This window comes from Triturus cristatus, chromosome 1_2 (assembly GCF_964204655.1).
Source record: "Triturus cristatus chromosome 1_2, aTriCri1.1, whole genome shotgun sequence".
Lineage (NCBI taxonomy): Eukaryota > Metazoa > Chordata > Amphibia > Caudata > Salamandridae > Triturus > Triturus cristatus.
In genome coordinates this window covers 49,287,345-49,306,248 of record NC_140580.1, presented here as the reverse complement: position 1 = coordinate 49,306,248, position 18,904 = coordinate 49,287,345, and the positions used below count along the sequence as shown (strand labels likewise).

At 45.2% G+C, this 18,904-nt stretch overlaps 1 protein-coding gene across 4 annotated transcripts in view; it reads left to right on the top strand.

Moving 5' to 3' along the window:
* LOC146866745 (uncharacterized) overlaps positions 1 to 18,904 on the top strand; it is a 156,226-nt gene that overhangs the window by 57,775 nt on the left and 79,547 nt on the right. For all 4 annotated transcript variants that reach the window (XM_085601168.1, XM_085601157.1, XM_085601147.1 and 1 more), the window contains exon 4: positions 2,230 to 2,337. In XM_085601168.1, coding sequence (XP_085457294.1) covers positions 2,230 to 2,337 — 108 coding nt within the window. The remainder of the gene's footprint in view (positions 1 to 2,229; positions 2,338 to 18,904) is intronic.

Here is an 18,904-nt window from a genome sequence, read left to right as displayed (position 1 = left end):
GAGGAAAGGCTAATAAAGCAAACATACACACCTGATAGTCATTGATGCTGATTTCTTAGAATGTGGACACATGTTTTTGATCTAGGAAAAGTGTGTTCACCTTCCAGGTGCTTAAGAACTTTCTGGGCCCAAAGCTTAACTTCCTCCTATGACTTGATTCCACCTTTGGGTAAAGTGTGACTCCTCATTTTGGCACAGGATTTGCAGCCAGCCTTTGTATTGTGGGATTGCGCTTGCCTCTTGAATTTCATACTGAGCAGACAATCATTCTTCTCTCACTACCCCTAGGGTGTGTTCCAGGGGACCCTCACCCTCTTGTTGTGACCAAAGGATAGTTGGGGGTCATGTTGCTCAATGTAGGTGACCTAGCATCTGCATCCAATGGGTTCTCCTTCATCTTGTGCATCTTTGCAATGTCTGTCCTGCTCCAGACAGCTCCTCTTTCTCAAGAGTTCATTCTCAATGGTCGCTGGTGCAAGAGTGAGATGAGAATAAGTAGGCTGCAAAGTTGGTGAGCAAGGAGCTTCCTCGCAAGAAGTGGAAGAGAGCACAATACCAAGGTTCCAGTCATCTGATCCACAGCTGCTACATTTTCTACCAACCCTCTGCGCTAGCTTCAGTCCCGACAAATGTTTCTCCAAATCAGCTGAAAAGTTGATTTGTAATTTTGCTCAAAGTTATGATCTCTGCTGTTGCCAACCAGGTCCATATCCAGGCCAGCTCTGCCAAGAATACTCAAATACTGTCATAGACATTTAAGTTGCTTTTCCTGGAATTATGTGCTAATTATTGTCATTAATGTGCACCTGGAGGGTTGACATCTTCAGCTTGACCATACCTTTAACCAGTAAACCAGGAGCATATTAAGAAGACTTGCTTCATCTTTGTCACAACCATCGTGATCTAGTCCGGAATTCTTCATGTTTCTGATTTTCTTTTGTATCTTCAGTGAATGGAGCATAGATTAGCCTCTGTCTTCCTTACTTTACGACGCTGTTCTTCTACGTAGACTCTTTCACTCCAAACGTGGACTTGTTGACCTTGTGATCTTATACCTACCACCCCTCTGGATAATAAAGATGAGCCTGAGCAGTTTTCGGCCAGCAAGAGTGGCACATTTGTTTAAATATATATATATCCAGTTGTAATTTTTATTAATGAGCATTTAGCCGACTGGTCTTTGCAGGCAGCGAGATGATTACATCACAGAAGCCAGCATTGTGTGATTAGAAGAAAAAAGACGGGGAACAGGTGGTCAGTAGCATTAACTCTTCTCTGTAAATAAAGCTATCGTACCTTCTCACCTAGAAGTGTACTGTATTGTTCCTTCGATTACATGGCTATCATGTGAGTGATACAATTAATCACTGTTGGTACAAACCCTTCTTGTACCCTGTTTCTTAAAGCATCTTCATGTTTTTTCTTCTCTGCTTTTTTTTCTCTTCTCCATTAAGGGGAGAGGATGTGGCCTAATGACTAGAGAGGTCGACCTCGAAGATGGGGATTCAGGTTCAAGTCTTGGCAGGGAAGCTCAACATCCTGTGATTCCCTGTGCCTAACAAAATGAATTTGTCTGTCTGTAATGCAACTGGTGGCCATGTAAAGCGCTCTGATACCTCCTCGTCAAGCTCGTGCTTTATAAAACTCCCAAAAAGAAATAAGGCATATTTTGAATATCCAGTTGTTTCAGTCATCGCTAGTGAAGTGGTGTCTGAACAAATAAGCTAATATTTAATTGTATTTGCAAATTGCTGACTTTTCCAACCATGAGTTTCTTTCTAACAGTACTCCTGATGCCATTTGAAGAAGTATGATACATGTCTCCAGAGTGGCATCTTTTAAGTGTTTCGTCTCTTGTGTCAGGAGGATGGCTCATTGATTTAAACATGTACTGCTGCTACCTTCCAAGTGATGTGGTGTCTGCCCTGTAGAACATCTCTGAGCTTATTTTTCCCCATGTTTCCCTCTTTCTGTTTTCATTGCTTCCTTCTTGTCCTTCTTTTAAATGTGTCTGTATCAATTTGTTAGCATGTATCGAAGAATGACTGCCTCTATTGATGTTTTTTGGGCATCACGTTAAAATTTGTATTTATAGTACCTCATAAAATATTTTTGTTGCATTGGATTTGGTCATTTACTCTACTACCACTGAGTAACACCTCTAGTGCTTCTTTTAACAACACAATGATCTGTTGCTGAATGCTCTCTTATGTGTACTTTCAATAATAGGTGGTCTGCTTACTACCAATATCTGTGGATTAGGAAGTGCTAAAGAAGAGTTTGACTCCCACAACAACCAGCGCTCTGAAAACAGACATACAATTAATCATTACTCAGGTAAGTAGGCAAAGCATTAATTCTGATCCGGCAACAATGCTTCTTAGTCTTTGTTTCCTTGCAAACATCACACATTCACAGTCATTCATGAGTTCATGCACACATCCACTGGCACACACAAGGACAACAAAGAGATACACCCATATAGATTACCATACTTTAGGGACAAGTTTTCCGGCTTCTTTAGGGACAAGAGGTAGGGAAAAAGAGAACAGGAGGCACAGGCACAGAGGCTTGGAAGAGTGAGAAATAGAGTTTCACCAGAAGAGCAGGGAGAGAAAGATGAGGTGAGGTAAAGAGAGAGAGAGAAACCTAACAGAAAATGTGAGAAATTCTATGTCTGAAAGGGATACCCAGGAAATAACTAAAAGGAGATACAAAATTAGAAAGATAATACAAATGCAAAGGTCTTTGAAGCTGAATAAATGAGAGATATCGGTTTGCCATCTAGCTCTTCACATTTCCTTAGAAATTCCTATCCTCAATTCACAAGAACTTGATAACAGAATATATCTGGTTTCATGTAATTGCCTTCCCCATTTTCATGATAGCATCAGCCAAGAATGGAGAACTGGCTATAATACCACAGAATGACTGGTGCACCTATATAACTGGGTCTTTTTGTCTTTTCACAATATAAAAGCCATGTCACCAGGATGCAGGCGATTTGGATGATAGCAGAACCAGTAGAATATGTACCCCTCTGTAGCAAAGCAAGCAGACAACTAGTCGCCATCCCTAGTAACTGGACAACTCTGAGCCTGTACCAGGCGTATGCCAATCTACTTCCCTGATATCTATAAAGGGTGACTGTAGCTTCTCTTACTTTTATTTGGTCCTTGTTTTCGGTCCCTTAAAGGTCCTGCCACAGTGTTTACAATGATAAATTGACTGGAATTCCTCTTGTATCCGGTAACTACCACACACAAATCTAAACCTAGAATTTCTGCTGTGTGTATGTTGGCTTCCAAGTGAAGTTTCAGCCTGGTATGTTGGTACCCTAGTTGAAACTGTGTTGGTGGCTTCCATATCACCTGATGATTTGACGGTATAGCCACCCCTTTCAACTAGACATGGATGGTGAACACCGTCAGAGAATTACTACCTACCAAACATTGAACACCCTACCAATGAAAGTGTGGGCTTAGACCTACTCTGCTTCCTGTGCTCGTCCTGACAATTGAATTAGTTGTCTTATAGGGAGACTGCAATCAGACAAAAAAGCTAAGCTGTTCATCAGCCTGCAGCCAAACAACTCCAAGCCATGTGCATGTTCAGATTAGACATAGTCAATTTAAACAAGAAAATTCAACATCCTTAACTAATGTTACTTCCTCCTGTTGTGAACTAAGCCTGTGAAAGCAAATTGTGTCTCAGCGGTTAACTATTAGTAACAATTATCTGCACTTCCTTCAGCATATCATTGAGCCCTTAAAGTAAACATTCAACTTTCCAGCTTAAATTAAGTCTAAGCCAACCTTAATTGCTCCCCACCCCTATGGTGTGCTGATCACCACTCATTTTGAAAACCACCAAAAAGGTATACCAGAATACACAACAAACAGAAACTAAAAACAGAAAACCCTGACCACTACTTCATCTCCTGCCTCACCCAAAGCTTAAGCATGGAAGTGGAGTACCCAAAGGATTCATTCTCCTTTGATGTTTACGTTTCCAGTGTAGCCTTTCAGAGATCTGCTGGTCTCCACATCTATGATATCAACCAACATAAAGACTGCCTTTTCCTTATTCAAGCCTAGACATCATGTGACCATTTGAAACTCATCCCTACCAAGATAACGTTAATCATGATTTGTGTAAGCTCCAGTGAAACCCGCAACCTGGAGCTGCATTTTGACTAAGGGCCTGATTTAGAGTTCGGAGTTCGGTGGGCGAGTTACTCGGTCACAAACTTGGCGATGTCCCGTCCAACGTATTACATGTGCATTATATCCAGTGGCATTTGTAATATGGCAGACGGGATATCATTGACTCTCCTACCATTTACCCACCAATTTTTCACTCCCCCTATCATATCCCCCCCCCCCCCCAATCCCCTCCTCACTCCTCCGAACCCTGTTCTCTCCAGACATGGCCCTAACTCATGGAGCATCCTATACCCTTCCAACCTTTCCAAAAATGCTAAGAATTTTCTTTTTTGTGTCCAAAATATTTTATTCAATTTAGCAGCAGAGAGATACAGTGGTAAACAAAATTAATCCACAGTAGGTAAGGAAAGTAACACCTGGGGGAGGGGGAGGAGGCTGTGCATAAGTTGGTATAGTAAACACTCTACACCAAGGGTAGAATGGTAAATTTTTTAAGGGATAATACGTAGGTATGTAGATGTAAGTATCGCAATCATTCTACATTAAGATTAGAGCAGTACTATATATATTGAATAATACATTGGAATAGAGCAGTACTATATATATTGAATAATACATAGGCATGTGAAGATGAATATTGCAGGATTACATAGCATGTCATAACAGTGAACTACAATGCCATACATACAACTTATACATTAACCATTATTCAGGTATGAATATTAGAAATCAGCACATTAGAAGTCAAGTAGAGTTATCGACAATAACATCTATGACATAATAAAATGCACAGGGGTGAATAAAATGGATATGCCTCATATGAGTGGGGGGAGATGGTGGCCCATGTGGTTGGACCTGGTGTATGGGTGGCTGAAGTAGCATAGGCGATTCATCTACAGATTGAACTGAGAGAGTTGAGGGTGAGGTATGTTTACTATTGTGATGATCATAGTGGTTTATAGGTGAAGGCGGTTGTGTCTAGGGTGGTCCAGATCGAGCATCGTGAGTATCTCCACGGGGAGGATTGGATAGCAATGTTGTCAGCACCTCTAAGAAAAGTTAGCCACTCACACCATTTAGAAAAAGAAACTGCTTTGAAGTTTTTCCAGCTGTTTAATATTAGTTTGCAGGCTAGAGTAAGCATTAGGTCCAGGAGGAACCGATCATTGTCGTTCTTGAGTTGGGGGTCCAATATAATGTATGAGAAGTCTTTCGTGAGGATGATTTTTAGGGTATATGTGATGAATTTGAACACTTTAACTCAGTAGTCATGGAGCAGGGGGCATTCAAACAACATGTGTGCGAGGGATCCCTCGTGTTTGCTGCAACACCAGCAGTTGGGGTCTTTTGTAAGGCCTATCTTGAAGAGTCTAGCGGGTGTCCAATAAGTCCTATTAATTAACATAAATTTAGTTTGTGAAAGGGTAGGCGAGATTTTATGTGAAAAGGGAGACTTGTTGATGGAGGGCCAGTTGAAATCAATATTTGACTTAGTAGCATCGGCTTCCCATTTCCGTTGGTTGCGAGAGAGGGTTTTGTTTTGGTTCGGTAAGAGAATTTTATATACGCATGAGACCAGGTGTCCTACCTTGGTTAGGTGAGACAGGAGGGTGTTGATAGAGGGGCTCGTCCCTGATAGATTCAGTTTGGTAAGCCCTACCTTAAGCTGAAGGAATTTATAGAAATGTAGGTTAGTAAGATTGAACTAATTTTGTAGGGATGAAAATGGCATAGGTGAAGTATTTTTGTAGATGTCTTGTGATAGGTTAATGCCCAGAAAAGTGATGAGTCGTCGATTTTGAGTGTACGATTGTACCATAAGGATGAAAGGTAAGATTGTTTTATCTTCCCCTCCATGCGGTAATCAAGGAATAGGATCGCTCTTTTGGTGTTCTGTATGATGTTTCTTGAGTGTGGTAAATGGGATATGTCCATCGTAGCTAATGTAGCTAATACCGCTAACAGAATATTCTGTATGAGGGACGTTGTGATCTCGCTGAAGAAAAATGTTAAACATAAATTATTGGCTCATCACCCTGAAATAATAATAGTTGATACCTACCTCAGCCTCTCCTATAAAAACAAACTACATTTCCTACACCGAACGCCCCTCCAAATGGAAAACATTTTCCTTCTCCACCTTACAGTAACTAAATCAAGTAATATTCCATATGGATTCAAATTGTCTACTACCTCATTCCCATCTTTTCCCAGGGATATTGACATTTCCATATTAAAGCCTCTGAATACCACCTCAACATCCATTTCAGTACCTTATCCTACCAACTCTTCAAACCAGTTCCTAACCCTTCTTCAACCCAACAGCCGGATACCCTAATGTTGTCTCCCACCCCCCGGGTCTGACCCTCCCTCCCCTGCACATCACAACTGCACACGCCGTCATGCCAACTCACACTCTCTCTAACGGCCGATCCCCACCAACCCCTCTCTTTACCTCTAACCTCACTCCTACTTCCCAGCCCCAACACCTCGAATTCCCTACGGTACCCCCTTTACACCAGTCTCTCCCTCTCCTAACTGCATTCTTCTCCCCTAAACCTGAAATGGCTTATCCCTACATTCCTCACTCCCTCTTATCTTCTCCTGCCACATGGCCTGACTCTATGACTGACCCATCCTTCTCCACGCATTACACTTCGCCCAACAACCGGAACACTCCTCAGACTTCCTCCCCCAGCCCCTCCCCCCCCTCCGCTTACCAGACTTCCTTCCCCAGACAATACGGAACCCACTTCTTCCCCCCCCACTTTGCAACTGAGCTCCCCTTCAATCTTACAGCTCTGACACTAACTAACATAGAACGAAATGTCGCAACCTTGACGACTGAATTTACACAACTTAGAGAGGATTACAATGCCCTTTACTCCAGGACCTTCCTCAATCACACTGATTCCTTCTGTTCTTGCTTCCAAAACATTTCCTGACATAAACGTTGGAGAACTTCACCCCTTTAAGGCCGATCACATAGGCCTCTCCGTGCTGTGAGCTACCTCTCAACTTCTGACCTTATCGACCTTTGCAACTCCTACCTACCTAAACCTTTGATTACTGATCATCCCCTCCCTTACGCCAGCATCCCAGTGATTGTGGGAACTAACAGAATCCCTTCCTCACCCGTCTCCCCTAGACCCCCAGCTCAACTTACCACCATCCACTTTTGCAATCCCACCAAAGGCAACCCTAATGCCCTCTCCTACATGCTGGTGAACTGCCGATCCGCTGTCCGACATGCGACCCAAATATCAGAAACCATCCTCACCGAAGCTATTTATATCGCCTTCCTTACGGAAACCTGGCTCAATGACCACTCAACGGCTATCCTTGACTTACTCACCCCCCTCGGCTACTCTATCATTAAGAAAGACAGACCCGCCAGAAAAGAAGTTGAACTAGTTATAATCTATAAAAATGAACTTCCACTCACCCTTTTAAAGAACTCAGACCACTTAACCTTTGAATACCTTGGTGCCGAACTCACAGTGCAGGGCTCTCCCCCGATTTGACTACATAACATCTACCACCCTCTGGGTGAACCTCTTCTCTTCGCTGACAAATTATCCGACCTTCTCACACAAGCTTCACTTTCGGACTCAAAAAATCTCTTCTTAGGAGATTTTAACATCCACTGGAATAATGTTGAGGATCCCACAGTCATGCGCCTCATTAACCTTCTAGAGATAAACAACTTTAAACAACTATGTCATAATCCAACCCATACCAAAGGGGCCACCCTCGACGCCATCATTTCCAACAATGACTTGGCCTCCCTTTCCAACATCATCCCCATCGACTGGTCTGACCATCACCTCATTCTGTTTAGGATCGCAACCTGTGCCCTACTCCCCCCTACAAAAAATATCAAACCCGTGAAATGGACCAGAAATCTTAGTCAAATCCCCCCTGATGAACTTGAATCTAAACTCCAAGCACAACTTCTTCTCACCACTCTCTCCCAAAATGCCAATGAGTTCACTGAACATTTCAATAAGACCGTTAAGGACGTCTTGGACCAAATAGCTCCTCCTAAACTAAAAAAACAAAGAAAAATTCCATCCAGATCTTGGTTCAACTCTGATCTCAATAACGAAAGACGTTCTCCTAGACTGACCGAAAGAACATGGAGGCAACACCCCTCTCCCTCCCATCTCGCCCTCCTCGGATCCGGGAGAGCAACTTACAAGAAACACATTTTCAATGAAAAGGCACCCTTCTTTCGAGCGCAAATTGATCGTGCCAAAAATAGGCCCAGAGAACGGTTTAACATTGTTAGAAAACAAACATCTTCCACCCACTCAGAGCTGATGGCCTCAACAGAGAGATGCGAGGAAATTGCTAACTTCCTCTCGGATAAAATCGATAAAATTGATCAATCCTTCCATCTAACTCCGCCCAGCCCCCAATTTGCCGTTGACGTTGCCATTGATTTACCTCCCTTGTTGACCCCGCCCCTACCTCCAAATCCTTCCACTCACCAACCCGTTTCAACTTCTCCTGAAGCCAGCCTTTCCAACTTACAGCTGAAAAACAATGCCTCCTGGCATAATTTTCACCCTGTGACTGAGCTCGAAGTCTTTAACATCACTGCCAAACTAAAGCTGCACTCACACACCAAAGACCCTCTCCCTTCTAATCTTGTCCAAGATCTAAACCACATCAGTGCCCCGTACTGGACTACTATCATTAACACCTCCTTTCCCACAGGATGTGTTCCCGACTCCCTCCAACTTGGATAAATTACTCATATTCTTAAAAATCACACTGCTGACCCAAACGACCCTAACAATCTCCGCCCTATCTCTAACCTCCCACTTCTTTCTAAAGCCCTTGAAAAATGTTCTGTGCGACAATTGGATAAACACATTGGCAATTTCAACTTACTTGACTCCTTGCAATCCGGCTTCAGAAAAGGCTGCGGCACAGAAACCGCCATGCTAAATATAGTGGATGACATCCATTGTTCCCTTGGCAATGGTGAGACCTGCCTACTTATTCTACTCGACCTCTCTGCTGCCATTGATACAGTTAAGCATCCTTCCTTACTAAACTCGCTTAAAGCTCGCTTTGGCCTTAATGGTATGGTCCTCAAATGGTCGCCTCCTTTCTCCAACACAGAAAGCAACAGATCAAAATCAATGACTGCCTCTCAAACCCTACACCTGTCTCCCTAGGTGCCCCTCAGGGCTCTATTCTCTCTCCCTCTCTCTTCAACCTCTTTATGGAACACCTTACCCTCATTCTGAAACAAGCTGGAATCAACTATCACCTCTATGCTGATGACACCCAACTTTACTATGAGATTAGATCCCACTCAGATGTACTTCATCTAAACAATACCCTGAGCAAGATCCAATCCTGGTTCAACTCCAACCATCCCAAACCAAACCCTAAAAAAACGGAAATCCTTCTCTTCTCTCCAAAAAACAACCGGCTCCCTATCCAAGGCTGGATCTCTGACCTTAATGCCCTCAATTGCTCACTCTCCTTATCTAACTCGGTGAAATCACTTGGTTTCACTATTACAAAAACCTAACTCTTAACGACCACATAAAAAACTCGGCCTAAGGAGCTCTCTTCACTCTCCGACATCTCAAGAAAATCAAACCCTTCATTCCATCTGATGACTTCAAATGGGTTGTCCAATCACTAGTCCTCTCGGAAATTGACTATGGCAAGGCTATCCTCAACGGAACCCCCAAAGTACACCTTGCCCCCCTTAGATCTGTGGTTAACCTAGCGGCCAGGCTAATCACTGACTGTAAACTTTTTGACCACATCTCCCCAGCCCTCAAAGCCCTTAAATGGCTACCCGTTGCAGGAAGATCCTTCTACAAGACTGCATTCATAACGCACACAAACAAACTAAAAAAAGCAGGCTGCTCCCGACCGATGAGAAGCTCTAATGCTCTCCTCCTCGTCCCCCCCCCTGTTAAAAAAGAAAACCACACAATCTCGCTCCTTCTCCGGGAATGCCCCGAACATCTGGGATGCTGTCCCTAGGAACTTGCGATGCAACCCCTCCTACCTCAGCTTTAAAAAAGACCTCATACATCAAGTTGTGTGCAGACTTAGATTCCGTATATAGGTTTCTCGATTTATGCCCTTATATAGGTCTTCAGGCAGGTCGCCCCCCAAGCCGCCACACGGTCCTCCTGTGTCGCCGCCCCCTCCTGTGCTGTCGCCTTGCTCCTGCCGCTGATTGCTGTTACGTGAGTCCCCTCTGCCCCTGTTCTTCTCCCTCGTTCACTTGTTGCCTCTCTGCAATCTGTTTTGCTGATTTTGTACCCCTCTTTGCCTTCTGTGCCCCCTTGTTGCATTCTGTTTTGGTGTATTTTGTACTCCCTTTTGCCTTCTGTGCCCCCTTCCCCCCGTATTGCCTCCGTGTCCTTTCCCCGTGTCCCTCTGCTCCTCCTCTCCCGCCGCTGCGTCCCTATGGCCCGCCCCCCGCTGTTCCCATTCGCCGCCCCGCTCCCGCCTCCCAGCTGCTCCTCCCTCCCACAGCCCTTCATATGGAGGCCGCGCAGCGGGCGCGCCAAAGGCAAGCCCGTCTGAGCCCGTCCGCGACGGGACCGTGTACAGCGCCAGAACCCCTGGCCCCTGCCGGAGCCAGGGAACTTGACTGAGATACGACTCCTCCACCCTCAACGCACTCAACACCGGACGACAACCCGCCTGCTACAGAGCGACCCCGAAGCGAACCCAGGGACCCTTCACCTGTCAAGCCTGCAAATTCACCTGCCTCCGAACCTGCAGACCACCCACCGGACCTAACATCAACAACAACCACCTCAAGCGCATCCTCCTCAACACACGCTCCGTCCACAAGCACGCCGTCGAACTCTGGGACCTCCTCGACACAACAGCACCAGACATCGCCTTCCTCACAGAGACATGGATGAACGCTTCCTCGGCCCCCGACATCGCCATAGCCATCCCGGACGGCTACAAGATCACCCGGAAGGACTGCATCAACCAAACCGGAGGAGGAATCGCCATCATCTACAGGGACACCATCAATATCAACATCACGACCAACGCCGAAGACACACTCTCCACCGCTGAACATCTACACTTCCATATTCACACCGACCCCAAGACCACCCTCAGAGGAACGCTCATCTACAGGCCCCCGGGCCCGCGCACACAATTCAGCGAAACCATCGCCAACTTCATCAGCCCACACGCCCTGGCCTCACCAGAATACATCCTCCTAGGGGACCTGAACTTCCACCTGGAGAAAAACAACGACAACCACACCACCACCCTGCTCGACAACCTCGACAACCTCGGACTCAAACAACTGGTGAACACCCCCACCCACCTCGCTGGCCACACGCTCGACCCCATCTTCTCCGCCAGCAACCACGTCTCCTTCAGCCACTCCACCGGACTACACTGGACCGACCACAGATGCATCCACTTCACCTTCAAAAAGAATACATCACATCACCGCACGCAACAAATCCCCCGTAGGTGCTGGAGCAAAATCACCACAGACCAGCTCCTCTCATCACTAAGCCAGAACCCGCCAGCCGACACCGCTGACACCAACGACGCAGCCCACAACCTCGCACAGTGGATCACCAACTGCGCCAACGACCTCGCTCCACTGAAGAACCCCCCAGGTAAGACCGGCAACAGGAAAACCTCATGGTTCACAGACGCCCTCAAAGAAATCCTGCCGAACCCTGGAAAAAACCTGGCGCCACGAACAGACAACAGAAAACCTGACAGCCCTCAAGAACGCCACTTGTGAACACCACCAGCTGATCCGCACCACCAAAAGGGCATTGTTCAAAGAGCGGCTAGACAACAACACCCACAACAGCAAGGAACTCTTCAGCATCGTCAAAGAGCTCTCCAACCCCAGCACCAGCAACAACTACATCACACCATCGCAAGACCTCTGCAACTTCCTCGCCACGTTCTTCCAACGCAAGATCGCAGATATACACGACAGCTTCGGACCCCAGACTCCGCCTCCAGCCACCGAAGCAACGACCCCCACCACCACCCTCAGTGCCTGGACCCCCATCAGCACTGAAGACACCACCCACGTAATGAACACCATCCACTCTGGCTCCCCTCTGACCCTTGCCCCCATCATATCTTCAACAAAGCCGACATCATCATCGCACCCCACCTCCGGAACGTCATAAACAACTCCCTCACTATAGAAAACAAGCATTTGGAATGCAATAGGTCTCGCATTTGCGAGAGTTTAAGCTATTGGCATTGTAAATGTCAATGCCTGTTATTTATGTTTTAAAAACCAAAACATAAATAATAGGCATTGCCATTTACAATGCCAAAGGCTCAAACTGGCGTAATTGTGAGACCTATTGCATTGCAGATGCGTGTTCATTTATGGGAAAGACGCATCTGTTCTGCCACCTGTAAGTCTACCCAAGGATGTGATTGTCAAAAGATAACACAAAGGATTTACACAGAGTGTGTATACAATATAAGCCTTTTTAAATGCACCAAACTGTAAATGTGTCGAAAGTCGTCATTTGTTAAGTATCACAAACATAAAGCAATGATTAGTTTTCGATTAAGCAATAATAAAGTGCCCAGAAAGACATTATAGTAAGGGACTTTCCCGAGCAGTTGTGTGTCTCTCTCTCAGTGAGATATTTAAATTCCCAAAGATAATTGTACAAAGAGAAAGAGGCAATTTGCAAGCAAAACAAACTGGAAATGACATGAGTGATCGCTCTGGGTGAATTCCTGCACCGTCCATCATAACAGAAGCTACTGCACGCTGTTAAAAACAGCCTGTCATCAATCCCGCGTGTCCCTGCTTTTAGTCAGCATGATGCACGTTCTACGATCAGTTCTACTTCGAAATAAAAATAAAATGAAATTTGAACATACTACCTATGTGTCATGCTGCTGTGGGTAATGCTTCAAGCGCTCCGGTATCTAATTAGGTGTGGTCCTGTGTGGAAAACAACATATCATGTTAATAGAGGTCATGCCCTTTTCTTTAGACGAGCCGTATGTAAAGAAAGGGCCACGCTGCTATTAAAGTGAATGTGCGGTATGGGGACGCTTTTACCTAAAAAAGCATTTGTTTGTCAAGGTGACAAACAAATGCTTTTTTTTTGTGAAAGCGCTTGGCGCACTCAATGCTGCAGGAAAGCATGTCATGTCTGCGGTAGGAGAAACTCATTTAACAAAATCGGGCTTACAGACTAAATAAGATGTACCGTGTAACAAACGAAGTAAAAGGGCCAGTCCTCATGGGAGGTTACATATGAAGACAAGGCGGTACTAAGGCAGGACTAACAAGCCTTTTAAGGAATCAGAAGCCAGCATTTACGAAGGACAATGGCACAAGCCAATGACAAATATGAGCAGAGAATGGGCGGGGCATCAAGTACATACTCCAATACAGCATGGCTCGCAGAGCAGCGCATGCGCTGCCCACGCTCAAATTAAAAAGGTGAGGAGTTGGTTGCAGAAGGGAAAATCATCTGCCATGCAAACATATACTGCTCGGTAGATGCTTCTGTCAATGCTTCCCGTAGTGTTAATACTAGTGTCTCCGCAAACATGCTTGACTTTGCATGTCAGGATCTAAACCGGAGATTTCGCACCATCTCCTCAACATTCCATTTGATAGGGAACACCCTTTTGGTCCCCTGGTGGATGAAATGTTGGAGAAAATGAAAAAAGATACTACCGTTCATGGGGGCCATACAATGAAGCACCTCAAGGGGCACTATTGATATTGATACCACACCTCCTCATCGTAGAATCTTCATTGATAGCAATAAATGTTAGAATAATCCTCTTCTGCTTTCGGGGACCCTGAAACACTTCAGCAGTGTATATCGTGGATATGTTAACAGTTTTGCTGAAAGATTGAAGAATTGAAAAGGTATTTTACATCTCTAAGGCTCCATGAGCTTATACTACCCATGAAGTCTTGTAATCGGAGCAGCCTCAAAGACATAGTTCTTTTTACTGGCTCCTCTAACTGGGATCCTAGGAACACACTGGGATTTTTTGCACCTTTCTTATTATAGAATTTTCTCTTAGAAAGTGTATTTGTTCGTTTTTACTTGATATCTTTAACATCCAGCTAGAGCATAATGTTTTTACGATTCACTTGTGTTTTTACGATTCACTTGTGAAGGATTTTTTTCCTGTCAGAATCCCATCTCTCATGTTGAACTACCCTCATGCTGGCAGAAGAAATCTCGGATCCACACAAAATGTGTGTATCTCTTCATTCCACAAAAGAATGTGGATTTTGTCAAAAAATGCACAAAAGGAACCGAAAAGACAGAAGGAATAAGGCTAAGAGACAAGCTGGAAGACCCTGAGAGTTGAGGGGGAGATAATATCAGAAAAGCCATCAATGGAACACTAGTTCCACTGGTAAAGTGGCAAAATCTCCTATGGACCCTCAAAGTGGACATTCCAGAGAGAGAAAGGGCGCAAAAGGTGAGAAAAGACATCATCACCATTGTTCTCGCTGTCAAGAGGCCCGATCACCCATCACTACCATTGTTCTGAAGGCCTACAGACCCGATCGTCATTGAAGACCACAGCGTTGCCATCGAGAGCATCAGAAAACTGATATGTTTGCCATGGAGGCACTCAACATTGCCACCACAATGCCATCACTAGCATTTCTGTTCCAGGTCAGGATCAAAACTCACAATGGCACCAACGTCAAAGCACTCCAAGCAGCAATGGCGTCCTACTCGCGTTAGATACAGTCTATCTTTTCAATGTTGCTGCACCAGTCCATCCACTTGAAGGTCGTTTCTGATGTCTTCAAATAAACAGTGAGGTTTTAAACATCGACTTTTTACCTACATCTAAAAAAAGGCTTAAAGGGTTGCCAGCAATGGAATCACCTCGACAACCATTGGAACCACTCAGATATATCATCCCTGGTGAAGACTGTGAGAAGTTGGCCTGGTATATGCTGTCCACTAGATAAAGTGGGCACCTTGCACCAGTCCAAACAACCCTTATTGATGATTTGGTTAAAGACAACCTTTATTGAAAGCTATCCTAGTGTTAGCTATGGAGGGCAGCCTTCAGGCTAAGTCTTGAAGGAATGTAAAGCAGCTTAGTGTACCAGATTATTACCTCCTGAATGACCAAATGAAAGGAGAACCACACAAGGAATATATCAAATATATGTATTTATTACTAAACACTCTCTACTAACCTCTTTATGAGATTAGAGAACAGGGCACACAATAGTAAAGTAGAACGACAGTAAATAGCACAATACACAGTGAGCCCCAGGGGGAGACCAAACCATATACTAAGAAAGTGGTATTACAACCACGACTTGATTGGACACAGTGCCTAGAGTACGTAGAATCACTGGGACCCCAAGGAACCACCCAAAGTAGTGATACAGGTGACCCACGGAGGATGGGTGCAGTGTGAGACCACTGGCGCGAGTTCCGTACAACTCTATGGGAAAGTTGCGGTTGGAATTTTAAAGATTAAGGACACTTAGGAGAGGACTTCAAGCAAACCCTTTGGAACATAGAAGGTTCCAAGGCCAGCACCCTTGAGAGTACCGAGGTACCCGTGTTACCTATCCCAGAGGAGCCGGGTGCATAGGGGTCAAGTGGTGTCAGAAACGCTAGTTGATTTCAATGGCCTGATGCGAAGAAGTGCTTCTGCCAGGAAGATGAGAAGTGTCCGGTGTGATCCAAGCCTGGATCGGAGCTGAGAAGAACCTGAAAGCAGAGGGGACAGAGTCTGGGTAACTTCACAGTGACCAGGGACACGATAGGCGAATGCCCACCGATGTCGGGTGTTTCAGATGAGAAGAGGTGAAGCTTGACTCTGCAGCCACGGGGACCAGGAGACGTCGACGACAACCAAAGTCTGGAGGTGAGCTGTCCCACGAAGAATGTCAAGTGCTGGGGGGGTTAGTGTCCGAATTGAACACCTACAAGCTTTGGCAACTGCAACCCACGCGAGCAGAGGAAAGATGCTTCGGTGAGGACCAGCAAGGTCCTGGTGACTATCCAAGCTATGGAGAGTCAGGGCACGTCTGGAGCAACCAGGAAAGCCCATGGGAATTTAAAGTTACATTCACAGGGACCCACAGGTCGACGGACCAGGATCACAAAAGGACCTCGAGCTGAATCACAAAATACCAACCCATGGAACACTCGTGCAGTGTAGGCCAGAAATCTTCAGTGGAAATACTGCTCGGGGTTAGGACTACAAGTAGCCCAAAGCACAGCCTCAGGGGTCGCCAAAAAGCATATGCTGCTGCAAATGTACACAGTGCACAGGGGTTCGGGTTGCACGGTCCCCACGAGGGATAAGGGCCTCAGAATTGCTGAGAGCACAGATCAACCTCAGAGACCTCGGAAACCCACCTTTTGTGTTGCAGAAATCTTCGGAGTTGCAAACCGGTCAGATGCGTTTCAGGTGCCTGCCTTGCAGGGGAGTAACTCCTTTACTCCAAGGGAGATTCATCAGTCATCCAGCGTAGTGCAGATAGTCGAAGTACTTGGTTTCTGTAGCAGAGTTTCGTCCAGTTAAATCTAAAATCCTGTAGTCAGGGGTTCCTACTTTATACCCAAGGAAGCGGTGGGACAAACCCTGGGGACCCACCCATGGGAGGATCAGGACAGAGGGGTGGCTTCACCCATGTCCTTTGTCCAGTTTCGCGCCAGAGCTGGAGCAAATGGCTCCCGCAACCAGTTTGAGCTTGACTATGCACAGGGACACCAAATGTGCCCCCAGTGCAGACATCAAAGCACTCTCAGAGTGCACCCACCCAGCCCCAATACACTAAGGCCTGTCTGGGAGGTGGTAATGCCTCCCTGTGACAGGAAACCTATTGTCCAGCCATCCCCTGCTGAAGTTTCGTCCAGCAGCAGGAGGGCAGACTTGTGTTTGTGGCTGGCAGCATCCATTTTGTGATGCCAGGGTCAAGAAAGCTGTTACCGGGTGTACCAGCGTTGTCATATTTCTCCCTCTAGGAGGGTGGAATCATACCTCCCACACCAGTTACTGGTGTGCAGGTATGATTTCAAGGTGTTTGACACCAAACACGACATGTTGCCATGCAGCTGTTTTAAACTCAGCATTTACCGCGAGGTTATAATGCACTTAAGTATATATGGTTGGCTGCCTCACAAACAACCCCGGAAGAGACGTTCCGAAGGCTGCAGATGAGCACTGCTCATGCAGGAGCACCCTCTCACATAAAACCCAGCACCCTGCCTTCAGGATTAATAAGTCCTGCCATAGGGGTGACTGATAGGTTTATATGTGCAGTGATATGGAGCAGTGACGGCTGGTGGAATTTGAAACTGGTGAGGCGTAAGCAGAACGAATCAACGCATGCAAGCGAGCCCGACGATAATAAGGGGGGTTCGGGGGATCTCCACCGTGAAGAAATTTTTAAAAAATTGGCATCTTTTTGGTGCGATTTTCACCACTATGTCTGTGATAAATGGACTAAAAATTCAGTTCTTCTAGGCATTCATAACAGAAAACTCATACATTATTTCAGTGAATGTCTGGGTTGCCAGGCAAGTGTGACTTCTGAAGAGGGCTAGGGCTCTACCCTTTCCAATAGAAAACAATAGTTAGCGATGTGAACAAGTTCAATGAACAAACCTGGGTTCTAGGGAGAGTCCCTCTCCTGAGAAAGAAATTTAAAAAAGATTGGCAAATGGTGCATTTTAAAGCAAATGAATGCAGCGATAAAGCAAGGCTTATTAAGCAGTGGGAACATATAGTCTTGAAATATTAAAAACTGCCCCGTATCTTCTTGCATTAATTTGTTCAACAGTTATTGTAATATGTAAATTGTTCTGCATGACAACTTTAGCCCTTTAAAATGTATGCTTGCCCAGTGTCTTGCTCTGCATGCAGCATTAACTTTGGAAAAATATGCTCTAACCAGACTTCGGGAAGCACCCACAGCTGCTGGCTGTAACCAGTCATATAGAAATATGTGCAGACAGGTCTTTTAAGTGAGATGAAAAAAGTGGGTGCTCCCTATAAAGGAACATGCCAAATACATTTCTGTGATTCCCATAGTGTGCCATCAGACCGGTATTTTGGTTTCTCTCTGAGATGTAATTTTATCCAGATAAATGGCACAGCAACTGACATAAGCCTAAAGCCTGTCAGTATGATTGGCTTTGTCACTGGGTGTTAGCTGTTTAAGATAAATGAGTTACAACCATGATTTCTTATAAATAATTAACATTGAAAATGTTTACATTCTGAAATTCTGAAATAGTGAGTCTGTGAATTAAATAGCATTGAGGCCTGTGTAAGAATTTCTGGCCTTCAATTATGTGTGATTTATGTTAGATATGTATCCTCTTTTTCTATGCATATCTTGTCCATCTGCACATCTTCAACCCCCTCTCTTTCCTCTTCAGCATCCTCTTTTCACTCTTCCCCGAATGCCCTTCCTCACATCTGTCACTTCACTGCCCCCAACATGCACTGCACTCCCACAAATATAAGCACTTTCATTTCTCTTACTTTTGCCTTGCAAATATTTTGACATCAGTGTACCCCCTTCGCACACATTTCCACAGAATTTCAGTTGCAAATGGAATACACAAATATTGTTCTGTGTGCTCTGCAGAAAGGCCAACCCACTGACAGCCACTTTGTTTGGTTTTAGCCTTAGCGCCTGCGTGCTCAATCAAAGCCCCTCATAAACACCTGGCATGGCCCAAGCCTCAAAGTAT